The 16380-nt window shown below is 43.5% G+C and overlaps 1 protein-coding gene across 3 annotated transcripts in view; it reads left to right on the top strand.

Annotated features, from left to right (window-relative positions):
* Window positions 1-30: 30 nt before the first annotated feature.
* bcl11bb (BAF chromatin remodeling complex subunit BCL11B b) overlaps window positions 31-16380 on the top strand; it is a 30309-nt gene continuing 13959 nt past the window's right edge. Inside the window, exons 1-3 of one of the 3 annotated variants that reach the window (XM_037685740.1) lie at window positions 31-529; window positions 675-990; window positions 6569-6952. In XM_037685740.1, coding sequence (XP_037541668.1) covers window positions 927-990; window positions 6569-6952 — 448 coding nt within the window. In that variant the 5' untranslated portion in view covers window positions 31-529; window positions 675-926. Of the gene's footprint in view, window positions 991-6568; window positions 6953-16380 lie in introns of all 3 variants that reach the window. The other 2 variants (XM_037685742.1, XM_037685739.1) reach the window with 2 other exon arrangements.

Genomic DNA, 16380 nt, shown 5'->3' with positions numbered 1-16380 from the left:
GCTAGTCTGCACACACACACACACACACCAACACACACACACACCAACACACGCACACACACAATGAACGAAACGTCTTCCAGCGCGTGAGTCAACATGAAGTAGCCTCTCCGCCGCGTAGAAAACTGGAACAGCATTGGACCTCAGCTTGTTGGAAGAAAAGAAGGAGGTGTCTCGTCTGCCCGCCTCTCCGTGCGTGCGTGCGTGTGTGTGTGTGCGTGCGTGCGTGTGTGTCTCAATCAACGAGGCTACTGCCACCAGAGCCAAGAGTTGCCGTTCCGCGCACCAACGCCAAGACGCGCAGGAGGAGTCAGTGCCAAAGGGTCATTTTAGCGCACCGCCGCTGAGCTGGAAGGACTGCAGGGAGCCCGCAGAGCCCGCAGCTGCTGCGTGACCCGACATACTTTAATTCCATCTTTAAGATTCAGAGAAAGAAGAGACAATAAAGCAAAACAAAACAAACCAAGAGGAGAAATTAAAGCAAAAGGTTTCGTCCGTCCCCCGGCGGAGCGCTCTTCTGTCTGCAGAGGTGGGCACTCCAGGATTCTTCCTCTTCTCATTGTTCTCGCTTCCTAAAAAAAATAAATAACAACAAAAAAAAAGAAAAAAAAAAGCTAAACAAACAAAATCAAACAAACAAAAAAAAAAACCCACTTTGGCTTCCTCTGCTCCAGGTGTTGCCTCCTCTGAAGCTGGACTCAGGAGTCCTCCATCCTCGCTGCGCCTCGGTCACCTCCTAAACGCGCGTCCAAGTTCCAGCTGTTGACAGGAGCCAAGCGATCCGAGGAGCAGAAGCAGCAGCAGGAGGAGGAGGAGGAGGAGGAGGAGGAGAACCGGTCACCTGCGACCCAGAGAGGACCGACACCACGGTCCGAGCCGACACCGCGCGCCGTTCACCGGGCGATGCCAGAGTAAATGCCGGGGCGATGTCCCGCCGCAAGCAGGTGAACCCGCAGCACTTCTCGGTGACGCACAGGGAGACGGCTCAAGGTGGGTCCACTGCTCCACATCATTTACTCAGCTCAAACGTTTTAAAGGAGAGGAAAAGATTTGGACACAATGTGAGGGTGGGAGATTTTAGAGTAAAAACAGCTTCTTTAAATGTTGCTTTCGCTTTTGGACAACTTCTGGCGCACGAGTTTCCAAATGGATCAGATGAGAAATAATTCACAGCGTGATGCTCAGGCAAGTGAGGAGGTCGAGTGTTTGCAAGTGTGTGCGTGTGAGGGGCTCTGTTTGCATTAATTTCTTTTAATTTAATTTGTATTCATTTAACTGTCCCTTCTTTTCCTCTTAAGACTCAAACTCCTGTTTTTCTCCTTCCACTCAGAAAGGCCTGTTTATTCTAACTTTGAGGGGGAAAGGTGAAATGAAAATGTAAAAGAAGTTATCTCAGACACTTCTGCTGAAAAATAATCTTTTGTTTTATTTTTAAGAAGACTCACAACTTTTTATTCATTTCTCCAAAACTTCATGGTGATTTAACAGTAATCCCATTTTGTATTAATGACACCATAGCCTTCATCTCCCAGAGTTCTTTGCTACTAAAATCCAGAGTCCCAATCTGACTCATTTATTGCACAAATTCATGATGTAATCTTCAGCTCTCCATGCCTTTATTCCACCACTTTGCGTCTGAATCCTCTCATTTCTTCAGGTTTGACTTTAAATTTGTGTCTTTTTATGTTGAATTAGAATTTAAAACCCACGTGTTCGTTTTAAACACCTATAAATGTAAATTTATTAAAGGAGAAAAACAAACTCCAACCTGAACCTGAGCCTTTTATTATAAGCTTTACATCAAACCTTTTATTATTATTATTTTATATTAATTATAATGAGTGAACTCTCTCTTCAAGTACAAGGATGTTCATTTATAAAATATTCTTTTTTATTTTGCCTTTATTTTACCAGGATAACTTAACAAAAACCTTATAAAAGGTAAATAAAGGTATAAAAAAATAAAACCTAAGTTGGTGTAGCATGCAATGTTTTAATTCTTTGTCTTTAATGTTGTAAATTTGGGATTTATTTAGCCACAGAAAACTTTCAAACACCTGTCCTCCTCTCTAAAACCTCTGCTGCTGAATAATTACATTAATAATTATAACGACAAAGCTTTGACTGCTTTTTTTTTTTTCTGTCTGAGCCGAAACGAACAGTGTCCTCAGGATTCATGTGTTCTTGCCTGCAGCTGTCAGTGGCTGCCTTCACACGTCTTTTAATCATCCCTGACCTGCCATCGGCGACTAAAGAGTCTAAGCGCTGACAAAATGTTCAGCAGGCTTTGTCTCAGATCTGAACACGGAGTGAAGGATGCTGAAACCGTGAGCAGCAGGGCCTTGAATCTCACCCTACCTGTTCGTTCACTTCGCTGCACGCTCGTTGAACTGTGGCCTCGAGCAGCGACAGTGACCTCCAACCTGAAAGATTATAAGGAAGGACTTGGGTTGCAGGGTTTGTTCCTTCTTTTCTTTAATTTAGGTCCCACTCGCTGCCAAAAGAAGACACTAAACACCGTCTTTGTCTAATTAAACCAGCCCTGCTCTCTGCCTCATGATGGATTTGTACAAGAAGGGATCACACCTGAGGTCGCATTTTTAATTGTAATTTGTAAATCCTAAAATGAGAGCGTTTGGGAAAAGAACAACCGAGGAACAAAACGTGCACTGCTGCAGCGGATAATGTTTCAGCGCCACATCATCATCGGCAGGTCACGTTAACGTTTCACCTGTCAGGAGCGAGTCACGAGGTATCTCCCTTACACAAGTCAGAGTGTGAAGTTTCTGCAGGGTGCCAACATATATCAGCGGCACGTCAGGTGGGGGGGTAAGTCCGTAACTGAAGGCAGCTCTGTGCCCTGCAGCTAAACGGGCTGATGGGTCGTGCTGTATTTGGGAGAACACGAAACCTGAACGTCAGCATATTTCTGGACAGGCTTCTCAGTGGAAGACTGGAGTGAAGGGGGGGGGGGGGGGGAGACTAACTCACCACCAGACATCTAAAGACACAAGTGCACCAAATGCACTCAGTGTGCAGAGACAGCAGACCTACACTCACTCAGCTGTTGCTGCAAAGCTGCACGAAAAGACGTGAAAATATGTTACACCTTCATCAACACTCTTTTGAAGAACACTCCTGCAGGCCTCTTCAGCCTGACCTTTGGAGTCATGACCTTTGGAGTCATGACCTTTGGAGTCATGACCTATGGAGTCATGACCTATGGAGTAAATCCTGGAAATGATTCCCACGTCATCTTCATGTTTTCAGCCTCTCTCAGCCTCCTGATGACTCTGTGCTCTCAGAGTTGTCGCGCTGCTCGTGAAAGAGTTAACGTTCTCTTCTTTATTCACGCCATATGGCCGTCAAATGATTGGGGGGGGGGGCACCCTCCGTACACACTGAAACACCATAAATTCTCACACACACACATTCACGTTGTGGTAACCGGATGATAATCTCACAAGAGACGAGCTGGTGAGCGATTTATGATTTGGTAGGGGTGGGGGGGGGGGGGGTGTCACAGCTGTTTATTTTGCTTCTTTTTTTTTTTGCTGAGCCTGTTCGACGGTTTTTGCAACGTTGTTCTTTTCATCCCCCCCCAAAAAAAAATAAAAACATAAAATAAAATCTATAAATTATTTTACCAAATTGGATTTGCATCTTAAAAAAATGTCCCGCCTCGTAAGTCGCAAGTCGTTCGCTCCGATTTAGTGAAGAGTCTCAGTCAGCAGCTGAAATTTATTTATTTAATTTTTATTTTTTTTGCTGATAATCTAAGATTTACGATAAGGAGCAGGACTGCTACAGATTAAATGGTGATAAGATAATTGAACACACAGGCCTGGGCCTTACACAACGTGCACTGTTGCAGTTCTGCTTGGCAGTGAACAGAAACAGAGGGGGGTGGGGGGGTCGGATAGGCTCAGCGAGGCCGCTTGTTGTTTGAATTTTTGATTGCAACCATCTGCAATGTTGCTGGTGTCATTTGCTTTTCGATGGCAGCGTGAACCGTAGCCGACGTTCCCAGCGGGTTCGCTCACGAGCCGGAATGTGGAGGTGCACGTGCGTTTCAGGAGAACGAGAAAAACAAAGAGGAAAAGAGACAGGTCTGAACTTAGAGCTGGGGTCTGAGAGGCCGGATGACTTCGCCAGCAGAAAACAGACAAAACATATTGTGGTTTAATCAAATTCACAACAAAAAGAAAGTTACTTCCTGGTTTTAAACTTTACTTTCACATCAACAAAACTAAAGCGTTGTCAGAACGTTCCGAATCACCCGAGCCGTTATTACCGGAGCTCCCTAAAAGAAACACAAATGTCACCTTTTACCTACTAAGCTTGTTTGTTTTTTTTTACTTTAAAAACACACATACTGTGTAAAAATGTGCTTCTCCTTGTTCCATATCCGCTTCAACAGAACAATTAGAACAAAGTCTGTGAGAGACGGATTTGAAATTCTGCAAATAATAATAATAAAAAGTTGCAAATGAAACAGTTCCCTCTAACAGCTTTGTTTCTTCATTAAGGGCTTTCTGGCCAGGCGTTTGAATAATTGGTTCTTTTTGAAACTTTTACATAAATGGAATTTTTTTTTTTTTTTGGTGAAAGAGGCCCATTGTCTTGTGCAGCGTTTCCCATCTGGTCCACATTGTGCAGCAGAGTGACTGGATCTCCCCTCGTCTGATAGGGGGTGCTCTAAGGCTTCACACAAACACTCAGAAGAGGAGCACCACTGTCATTTGGTGAATGCAGCTCCAGTCGGGCCAAAGAGTGGATGAAGTCAAACTGTATGGATTCACGTGAGACAGTTGTCCTCCACTGCCTCCTCCTGTGGATTTCACTAGTTTACTTTTCAGTCACCTCAAACAGAAGTTTAGGCAAGGAGGGGTCTGCCATGATGAATCCACTTCTGCTCCCAGTTTAGTTTGGATATAGATGGGTGAGCGGGTTTCAGAGAGAGAGAAAACGAGGGGTGCGGTCATGGGAAGAGGTCCGACCGCTCATCCACCGGTGCAGGTTCAGGTGCCAGCTCCCAGATAATTTACCGCCTTGCACCTCCGGGCCATGTGACTCAAGCATAAGTTAACAAACAGTCCTCGGTGTGTTTGTCTGTCAGCCTGTCAGCTTCAAATGCCCAGGTGTCTGTCAACCTGTGTTGTCTTTCCTCTCATGCCACCTGTCTTGTTTTCAGAGAGGGAGAGCTCCTGCACAGTTGCATGCACGACACATACCGTCTATATATGTATAAGTGTGCTTTTGTGTGTGTGTGTGTGTGTGTGAGCATCTGAATTATGGTCACAAGCTGTGAACTGTAGGTAAATATGTGTTTGTGTTCCTCCTTTGCCGCCAAAGATTATGAGATGGAAATTATTTGGCAGGCGTCCAGGAACCCATCTCCATTTAGAGAAAAAGATATTTGGCACCGGTTCATCACTCCAGGGCAAACAGAGAGAACTGGAACACGTGTGTGTGTGTGTGTGTGTGGATGGGTGAGCAGGTCTAAAGGGGGAGGAGTGCTTCATGGTTGAAAAAAGAAGCATGTGAAGAGGTAAAAGTAGGAGCAGTTTGTGAAAAAGGGACGACAAAGTTAAGCTCGGATGAGATCAAACAAAGAGCGCACGGCTCTCGGTGTAACGTTCACGTTTATTAGAGCGTCAGAGGAGACGCAGCAGAGACGGGGCTGATCTCCAGGCATCAACCCACTCCACTCAGACATCCCTCACAATCTCTGGAGCTTCGGGTTTCCTCTGGGCTCTTAGATAAAAAAAAAAACAAAAACCAGTGGGGAGGGATGTGGGTTGCATTTTCATACGGGTACATAAAGGGTGGTGTTAAAAGAAACTGGGAGTTGTCCATGAGGGATTTCTGTTAAGCCGAGGGATGGAGTGTGTGCCATAGGGGAGGAAGAGGGGAAGAATGGTTATTAATGACCGTGTCAGATGTGTGAAGAGGGAGATTTACTCTCTTAACAGGACCCCGGGTTTGACTTTATAGATATTCTGTCTGTGGAGAATACACTGTTAAAATTCACCTGAGTCCTGTTCACTTCCTAGACACACACACACACACACACACAGTCTGGTGGATGTGGCCTTGGTTACGCTGCACAGGCTGAGGCTCCCACGTGGTGAACCATCTCGCTGTGACAGCTCAGCGCAGCAAAGGCCCTCACCGGAAATCCAGCGTGCACAGCGAGATGAATCACTTCCTGGCTGCACGCACACACACGCACACACAATCAGACAGAAAACATGTAGAGTCAAATGTTTGGGCCCACCCACGCAAATCTCGTATGAATAAGCTGCAGGTGTTTGTCGAAGGCCAAGTGGTTTCAGCGACGACGTCTCAAGTCATGGAAGCGACACGCTTTGCAACAGAAGGACCACGTTGTGTAGCATCACGTTGTGTAGCATCACGTTGTGTAGCATCACGTTGTGTAGCATCACGTTGTGTAGCATCACGTAAATGTTTCAGAAATACCTAACGCTTGTGGTTTCGCCCCTCACCTGCTCATCTCTTACATTTTGCCGTCACTGACCGGCTTCTTCTTCTCCTCCTTCTCCAGCAGATGCCAATCATGACTCAGGGGCGAGATCTCCATCTCCAGAGCCGTCCAGCCCCGGCCCCCGGAGGGCGGGACCCGGAGAGCAGGACCTGCTGACCTGCGGCCAGTGTCAGACCAACTTCCCGCTCGGTGACATCCTGGTTTTCATTGAGCACAAGCGCCGCCTGTGCCGGGGGCCAGGTGGCAGACGTGGGTCCTTCTCCAAGCCCGGGGAGAGCGGCGGGGTCATGGGGGTTCCCATAACTCCGAGGGCCAGGTCGCTGGAGATGGGTAGAGGGTCCATTCCAGTGGAGGTGGGCATCCAGGTGACCCCTGGGGGAGAAGACACTGAGCAGAGGAGGCTGACACCAGCCAAGGGGATCTGCCCCAAACAGGAGAAAGGAGGTACAGATCAAGCATTATCACACACGCACACACACACACACACACACACACTGATGGAGCCCCTCACCTGGCCACGCCAAAAAGCTCCTCCTAAAGAACCTCAGCTGTTTGTTCTGTTGACTGTGGCCTTCCACCGGGATTAACGAAGCCCGACATGATTTTATTAGAGTGACTAGGCACTGTGCATCTGTTCTGCTGCATTTTAAAGAAAACATCTCTCACACACACACACACACACACACACACACACTTGAATCTCGCTCGTCAAAAACAGAAACAGACGCACACTTAGAGCTGAGGGACTTCTTCGTCTGAAACAACGGTAAAACGTGAAGAAGAAGAAAGTGACGGAGGAGCCGCTGCCTAAATGTGCTTTTCTTTGTTGTTTTGTTTGTTTGTTTGATTGATTTTAGAGGGGGGGGGGCATAGCAGTGTGGTGGAGGGTGTGTGTGTCTGAGCGTTTACAAAGAAATCCTGCGGCACATGATGAGGTTAAGGAAGCTGATTAAAATTCATCTGTGTGCACGGTGAGGAGAAGTGGATTAATAAAGCAGCAAGGCCGTTCATCCGGCTGTGAGTGGGGGGAAGAGACTGAAAGGGGGGCTAAAGTTTTTTTTTTGGGGGGGGGGGGGTCTTGTATCAAAGATGCAGAGAAACAAAATCGGAGTTATCAGAGGAGGCAGTCGCCATGACGCCCAGGAGCCAAGAGGCTGTTCAGGGTTGTTGCGAGTTAGTTACTGTTCTATCACGGTCACGTCTAAGAAGTAAAAATATTTTTGTTGTTTATTTTCTACATGAAATGCGTCATTAGTTCGGCTGAGCTGTGTCAGACTGTTCCATGATGGATGTGACTGATTCACACTTCTAATACGCACAAAAGTGCCGTTTGTGTAGACGCAATGGCAACAGTCGGTGGCTTCTTGGGTTAACAGAGTGCACAAATATGTTTGTCTTATCAGAGTAAATCAATCAATAAATGTCATTTTCCAACATTGATCCCAAGTTGATTGGACTAATCACTTTTAAGTTCAATAACTAGTTTTAGCTTCAGAACTGGAGGCCAAACGAGCTCGTGAGAAGATGCGAAGAGTCTCCATCTTTAAAATTCGAGCCCTTTATTTCGGAGCGTAAACAGGGCCTTTTGTTTCGTTGTCGCTGTTGTCGTCACTGCAGAAATCGATGCATGTGCACAGCGTGTGTGTGTGTGTGTGGCCAGCAGCTGTGTGTGGCCATCATCTGTCGGCGTGCAACGTGTCTGCAAAAGATCAGAGACAGTATGTGACAGCGAAGGTTTGGATGCTGTTGTCGATTTGGGAGACAAAAAGAAACGAAGCATTCTTTCAAGATTTCTCACACCAGAAAGTTTATTGATAATAAAATCTGGTTATATATCAATAGTAATGTGGCTTTTCAAAAACAACTGATATGATTGCGTGATAATGAGAAAATACATAGCTGTGATATTGTTAAATGTTGCAAACACATACTGGTTGCAGCAACCCGTCTATTCTCTTCACCCCTCTCCTTTTTTTTCTGTAAACCTCATAAAACTCTGTTCTTTGCCATTTTAGCCACTATCATCTAAACAGACATATGTTTAGGGTACTGGGAATTTATGAAATTGAAAAACATTGTCCCGCAGTTTGTGTCTGCAATTTATCGCAATCTCAATATTGCGATAACGATACCATTTCAATTTATCATGCAGCTATAATTTAGTCTCCTAAACTCGTCAGAGGATTCAGGCGGTAAAAGAGTGAGTCAGCCTTTTAGTCAGTGAGTCATTCAGACAGACCGTCTTATCACTACGAGAACAGGACATGAAAGCACTCGAAGCGCCAAATGAAAGAGACGAGGACAGCTTTGTTCAACACATTAGATTGCCACTCAAGTCAGTCTCAAGTTCCAACCAAATTAGATTACATTATTAGAGCTAATTAAGTCCAAAGTGTTGGAGGCGCTCGCACTCACCGGCATGCTCTTCAGCACATCACACACATACAAACTCATACATATGTTCAGAGAAAATATGTTTTCATTGCATGCAATATTTAGGACAGGGGTGTACAAACATTTTCGTAGGTGGGCCAGAGCTGTCTAGATGAACGGCCCCGCAGGCCAGAAAAATCTGAATTTAAGAAAATTATTACTTTTTAAAGTGTGATTTTTTTTCCTCCTCATTTTTAACAACTTCTTGTGCTTTGAAAGTTCATTTTTGTTTATTTTTCATAGGCAAAAGAAACTCCACCTCCTTTTTCAAAGAGGGTGGAGCTTCAATCAGCCATTTGGACTACGGACGGCTCAAATGGGTCATCGAAGTTCTGAAAAACTGTCCAGCTAGCGGTCGCTAAAACAGATTCATAGAAGGTTTGAAGGGACACTGATAAAGTTGATCAACTTGTATGTTGATGATACCACTTTATATTTAAAAAAAAAATGTTAATTTTTTTTTATTATTAACTTAACAGAAATTATTTACTTTGAAAACACGTTATATTTAGCCAAGTTTTATGAATTAATATCCAAAATTCTACTTTTTGGTAGGTCAGTGATGGTTTGATGTAAGATAAATGAATTAATTATAGCTAAATATTTGAATTGTACTTACCGTACTTTCCACCATACACGTCGCAATGCCGTACAAGTCGCATATGTCCAAAAATGTCTAATAAAGTGGGAAAAAAAACATAAATACTGTACGTCTCTTCGCCGTATAAATCGCATCTATTACGCGTCACCGCAGATGCGTCATATTTGTTACACATCACCGCTGACAACCTGGAAACGTGGGCCGGTGTTGTACGAAAAATCGATTGGCTGCCAAATGGCAGCTGCGGGAGCGTGCACAGGAGGACTTTAACAAGAATTTAACAAGAATAACACTTAAAAACAATTATTTGTTTGCTCGACATTATAATAAACGTGTGTCTCAGTTGAACTTTTCCTTAATAAATGCACTTTAATGGTCAAATCAGCTGCATTTCACCTGGGTGGTGCGGCAAAATGAAGCAGATTTGACATTTGCGCCAGGAGTTCCTGAGCGAGATGAGTGTGGCTTGGTATGGCAAGCCAAGTGTCTCATTAATTGCCACTTTTACCTATTAATGACACACTTGGCTTGCCAAACAGGTCGAGGGCCCCCTAGCGGCCGAAAGTGGTAGTGTTCAATATTTTTCATGTCAGAATGAATGAAATCGTCAGATCTCAGCCAAAAATTGGATTTTAAATATGGGGAAAAATGTATAGTAGTCACTTCAGTGTATAAGTTGCAGGACCTGCAAATTTATGTAAAAAGATGCGACTTATATGGCGAAAAATATTTTAATATTGTTCATTTTGAGAAGATTATTTTCAACTTTTTTGCTTTTAAACCTAAAAATTGTATTTCAAAAGCATCATCATTAAACCTAAAGAAGGTCTACATCTGCATAAACCTCTTAAGCCTGTGGGTCAAAATTATATTATTCTTTAATTGTACTTTGTTGTTGAGGGCCGCACCAAATCACTCCAAGGGCCACAAATGTCCCTTGGGTCACACTTTGGACGCCCCTGATTTAGGAGCTTTGAGGCGCACCACTAAATACAAAAATATTTGCAAAGAAGTGAAGAAACCCAAAAGAACACACTTCAGGATTTCTTTAGTAATGTTGGAGGGTGCTAATGCAGCTACAAAGAAAAAATGTATCTAATGTATAAACTAAGAAGTGTAAAGAGAATCAAGATCAAAAGTATAAATATTAAAGCTGGTGCCATTGGCTCATTAGGTTCCCATGGTAACCACACACCTGTGTGTGTTGCTCCTCAACTGCCGAATTAATGAGAGACAGACAAAAACAGCAGACTAAAAAGTAAACCTGAAACAGTTTATTTTTTCTGAACTAGAGTGACAGAAATGGTCACGCATGGATAAAAAAAAAATGTTTCTACATTTTTTATTTATGTAGGACAAAAGAAGACTCTTCACTCCCAGTTTAAAAAAAGAAGCTAAAATACACCTGAAGTGTGCGGTGTGCACTCTGAGGGGAACTGACACTAAACCACAAGTCCTGCAGCAATGTGACATGCCAGCTCAAAGAAGACAAAATGTCTATGTTCTGATGTACAATTTTTGCTTTTACTAAAAAATTGTGGCAATAAGAAGAAAACTTTTTTTTTAAATCTTAGGAAAATGAGGGTGTGACATTATCACACACTAAATTTAATAATCTGTGGTAAAATTCCACAAAATCATACAACAAATTATGATTGAGTAAAAATTGTAAAGATATAAAAATGTCAGTTTAGGGATGTAAAGTCCAACTATTTGTGACCAATGGAAAGTTTGAACAACTGTTCTGCAGTGAAGCCAGGGTTTCTCACTTCAGGAAAAAAGAAAAAGTGCAAAATTTTGTCTGAGTGATTCAACATACCAATAAAACATCACAGCACATTATATCTAATGGAGCAGCAGGTTTTCATGTATAAAAAACATTTATTTTCAAATCTGCAGGTCATGAAAATGATGAAAGAATTGTGAAAAGAATAGTAATGGTGGTGGTGGGGGGGTGTGGTGGTATAGTGCCTGTTGGCAGCCTTAATAATCCACGGCATGCTTGTGCTGTATGTACAATATGTGCTTAACTCCCTTTTTTCTTCACCTGCCTGTGTTTTATAACATCCTGTCTGGCCTCTTTGTCTGTCAGCCTTCTTGCTTAAACTGCAAACATGCTGCAAGGCCAGCAGATTCAAGCCCAAAAAGCTGCAAGCACACTCGCACATGCACACAGACACACAAACACACCACCACGTGTGAACTCTCTTACACATGCAGCGTACAGTAGATGAAAAATGGCCTCCTCTCCTGCCCTGTTGTTCCCCCTCCTGAGATCCTCCTGCTGATGCTTGCACTCTGAGTGCGTACGCGTCGGATTTGCTAGCGTGTGCGTGCATGCGCTCGTATGAATTTGTGTATGAAGTGTCTGAAGAATGATGCGTGTCATCACACAGGCGAGAGGTTGTCGCTCGGGGAGCGTTGCCGTCGACTCAGACGACCCTGGCCGTGCTTTGAACTCCTCCCAGGACGACAGTCGAGCACTTTAAGGCACGATGCGAAGCCGCTTCGTGGGAACCGTTCCCTCTTTGTTTCTGCCGCCTCCTCTGGTGAATCTTTCATGAGACGGTGTGAACATCTCTCTCCGTTTTGCTCTCCGTCCACCTGTGATCGTGCTGTTGTCACTGTTTGCGGTCTGAAGCGTTTGCACTAGTTTAGTGGTTGTTTTTTTTTTTTTTGGGGGGGGGGGGGGGTGAGAAGCTTCTTGCAAACTGAGATGCTGGCGTTCAACTGAACCAAAGTGGTACTCGTACGATCAAAGCGTTCGAACAAGATAAACGCCACTTGAGAACGGTCACACTTGCATGCAGGAAATTTCTGCGGGTGCGAAAGTGTGCAGAGGAGCCGTGCAGCAGGGTGAGATCAGTTTTTACTCTCAAGCTAATGGGCAGACAGAAATATGTTCTTTTAAAACGAGTCACTGTGGTGTTTGGATGCAAACCTGCACCGCAACCTACAAACCATTTCAACAGATGCAGCCGAAGAGGTCAAACGTATTCAGCTGCTGTCACCAAATGATGGGTCCAGCTTACCCATCTCCCCTTGTCTGGACTTGAAGGTGTCCTCTTTCTTTCCTCTTCTTCTTCTTTTTATTGCCCCCACCACCCAATGCTCCTTTAATCACCTGGCTTGCTCTCATTTCCATATTAAATAGGCTTTAATCATGAAAAGCAATCAGGCTTTTGCATATTCATACCGTCCCCTGTTCGCCGGCTTCCCTGTCTCGCTCCAGTGCCAAGCAGCCAGTAATCAGTAGGCAGGCGGCGTAATGCCATAGCCCCGGCCCATCGCATGAAAACACACACACACACACACGCCGCGTGAGTTTGAAATAACTTCACATGCTACTTACGTATTATCTCCACTCCAAGAGAGGGAGCGATAGAGAGGGGAAAAGGAGAGGGGCGAGAGATAAAAAAAGAAAGATGGCGAGACTGATCCCCTGATTTGAGCTGTGAATATTTGTACAGAGGCTCAAGGAAAAGTCGATTTGCATAATGACTTTGTAGTTTAGCATTAATCACATTTGCATATGAAAATGTGTTAATTACTCCTGATGATTTTTTTTTTTTTTTTTTTAAACTTGCTTCATTTGATGTCCAAGCTCTGGGGTTGTGATTAGAGGTCACATGGTGGGAGATGGCGGCGTGTGCGTGTGTGTTTAGAAGTTGTTACTTGAGTGATCTGAACGCTTGCCAGGGAATTTATCTTGTGTCTGCTCGTGGGCATGTGCGTCTATTTTCATTTTTTAATTTGTGCGTTTCCCTGTTCTTCTATGAGCGACAAATTTGTCCTTTTTTCTCTTTGGGTGGTGGAACGAACTTGAGCTCCGTTTCAGGTTTCTGTCAAATAACTTTTACTTTTAGAGGTTTATTCGAACGAAAACAAGGCGTTGAACGCAAACCTATTGTTTTATTGTAACGCATTGTGTTTTGCACCACGATGTGCTCAACATTGACGTAAAGAGTCGTGACTTCAAGCTCACCTGTGACTCGTTGCAGGCCGAATGTCAAATATATGAATAACCTTTCATTTGATTATGCAACACAACGTTTATTCAAATTTTCTCAGCACATCACTGAAACAAGCTACCGTGTTTTTCGGACTATAAGGTGCAATGTCAGTGAACGGGTCTGTTTTCATACATATGGTGCATGGGATTATAAGGTGCATTAAGCGAAACAAAACAGTCAGATAAGTCAAAGTTCATTCAACTCATTCACAATAAACACATAAAATCAGTTCGAGGTCAGTAAGCACAACCAGAATTAATACATAAGGCTCACTATCGATTTTTGAGAAAATTACAGGATTTTTAAGTGCGCCTTATACATCGAAATATACGGTACTTGCAGTTAAAAAAAAAAAAAATCCAAGCCAAGTACAGGTGCAAAACACCAAGTGTAAACGTTAAGAGCAGCTCCAATATTAAAGTAAAAAGTCGTGGATATTTAGGCACAGAAACCCATCTGTGCATGAAACTGTGTGTATATAGGTGTGTGTACAATTACGGTATACGTGTCCCTGCCTGTGTATGGGCCCCTAGCCTTGTTGGCCCATAATACCGCACCTCAGACAGGACCACCCCAGGGGCCGTCTGACTCTGCTGTGTCTGTCTGCTCTGTGCAGCAGCAGGGTCAACTGGGTCTATAAGAGCTAAAGGGGTATAGCTTCACATTTATATATATAAATATATGTATACACACACACACACAGAAATGTAAAGAAGTGTATGCAGGAAGAGAAAATTGCATGTGCATGGATATGCACGCTGATAAGAGCTGCCCAAACAGAAAACACATGTCCATTCAAGAATGCATACAACTACTCTCATCTCCCATTAAGGCCTGCATGTCCCACCTAGCACTTATACACACACACACACACACACACACACACTCAGCTCACAATCTCCCACATGAAGGCATCAAACACTCCACAGCCAGCTTTATGGCACTCATATGGCAGCAGATTTGATATTTTCCTACCACAGCGGGGGAATAAAACTCGCCACTAATTTGGACTGCGAGCGCCACCGCTAACTTTCAGCATGTGCTGACTGACTGCGTCCTCCAGATGTGTGGACTCGCTGCTCCTTAACAGCCTCACTTGAAGAGGCATTAAAAACCTCACACCCCGTCCCAGCCACCCCTCGCCGAGAGCGATGACGGCGCTTCGCTGCTCAACACAAACGCGGCGCTTTCTGTGCGCGCGTGCGAAGTGTTGACGTGAACGTCATGGTCTTGCCACTAAAGACCATCAGTTGTCTTGTGTCAATGGGAATCTGGGAACGTGTTTATGTTCTTTGTGTAAATAGCTATAATTGAGGTATTTTGACTGCTGCTCTGTTGTTACAGTATTTCAGCTGCTCCTCTCTGGTAGAGCGCCGGGGAGTTGTTTTCTTTCTCTTACAGAACTCGTTGCGTATGTACTAGTAGTGAAAGTATACCGTTGTATGTACGACCTGAAAGGTGCTCAGCTGCAACCACTCCTGCTTTGTAAACTATCTTCAAATGATCAAACTTTTTCCTCAGACAGGACGCTCTGGAGCAAACGGGGAACTTCTCTGACTGAAAACTGAATAAATAGGCCACTGTTTGTGAAAAGTAGAAGCGATGGTGCTCGTTAGACAACGTGTACTTGCTACTCGTGTTGTTCTCTTACCTCATTAGAACCCCCCCACCCCCCGCTCTGATTTGGGTGGGATAGTAAGAAAAGAAAACAAGGAGGCACCAATTTTTTTCCTTTTTTACGAGCTACTTCACCACCAGAGATATTGAAAGCCTTTCATGGTACGCTTACGATTCCCCCCCGACAATTTATCCATTTATTGGTCTGAGGCAATTACTCAGAGAGCAAAGTGTAGAAGCAGACAAACCGATGACAGACACGTTCTGCCTTTGTGTTGGTCGGTTGCCAAAGTAAAAACCAGAAGCCTACAAATAACATTTTGAATGTACAATGTATAATACAGTCTTCACATGTTTACTGTGAAAAAGGAGAAAAATAATATTTAATGTCGCTGCAGGAAGAGCCGGTTCGCTCGTTCTTTTTATAAATTACAACTAAAGAACGTTGGGCACACTGTTTCTAGGGATTGAGACGAAGATAATCCGTCTAATAATAATGCTAATCTAATAAAATAATCTAGTGCAGGTGTTGTCAAACTTTTTGAGTTCAAGGACCCCCTCATAACCTTCATGCTTTTAAAAATAATTTTCTTCAATTTGTTTCTTTAATGCAGCGGAAATATTTGCGTAACAAAAATACTTAAGACTTGTTCTTTAATAGTGTTAATGCAATTTATATACTTTTAAACACGGAGGTTTTTTTTTCATTCAAGATACACTTAATTAACAAAAAAAAAAAAATTATTTCAACTTCCAAAAATTACAGTTTTGAGAAAAGTAACAGAATCAAAAAACACTTTAAAACTTTACCCATTTACATAATAAACACAGTAAATGTATTGCAACTTCAAATTGTGACACAAAACTTTACATAAAACTGAACAGAATCATAACAGCAGTAGTCATAACAAGTAACAGGACTTCATTTGTAAACCCATCTATGCTGGAATGCAAATAGTGGGTGGGGGTCCTCCTCCAGAAAATTTGAATAAAGTAGATGTAATGTCCTGCATTTTGGTGTATTTTAAAAGATTGTTAAACATCTAGGTGCTTGTAAATTTGTCACAAATTATTTTTGTGGACCCCCAAGCACCGGCTCACGGACCCCCGGGGGTCAGTTTGAGAACCACTAATCTAGTCTGTGTGAAGATAACTAGAAAGAGCTTTTATAATAACCACAGAGTTCATAATACTTATCATGGGGGGGG

This window comes from Nematolebias whitei, chromosome 12 (assembly GCF_014905685.2).
Source record: "Nematolebias whitei isolate Nwh7 chromosome 12, NemWhi1, whole genome shotgun sequence".
In the NCBI taxonomy this organism is placed as follows: domain Eukaryota; kingdom Metazoa; phylum Chordata; class Actinopteri; order Cyprinodontiformes; family Rivulidae; genus Nematolebias; species Nematolebias whitei.
This window is presented reverse-complemented; position numbering and strand designations above follow the sequence as displayed.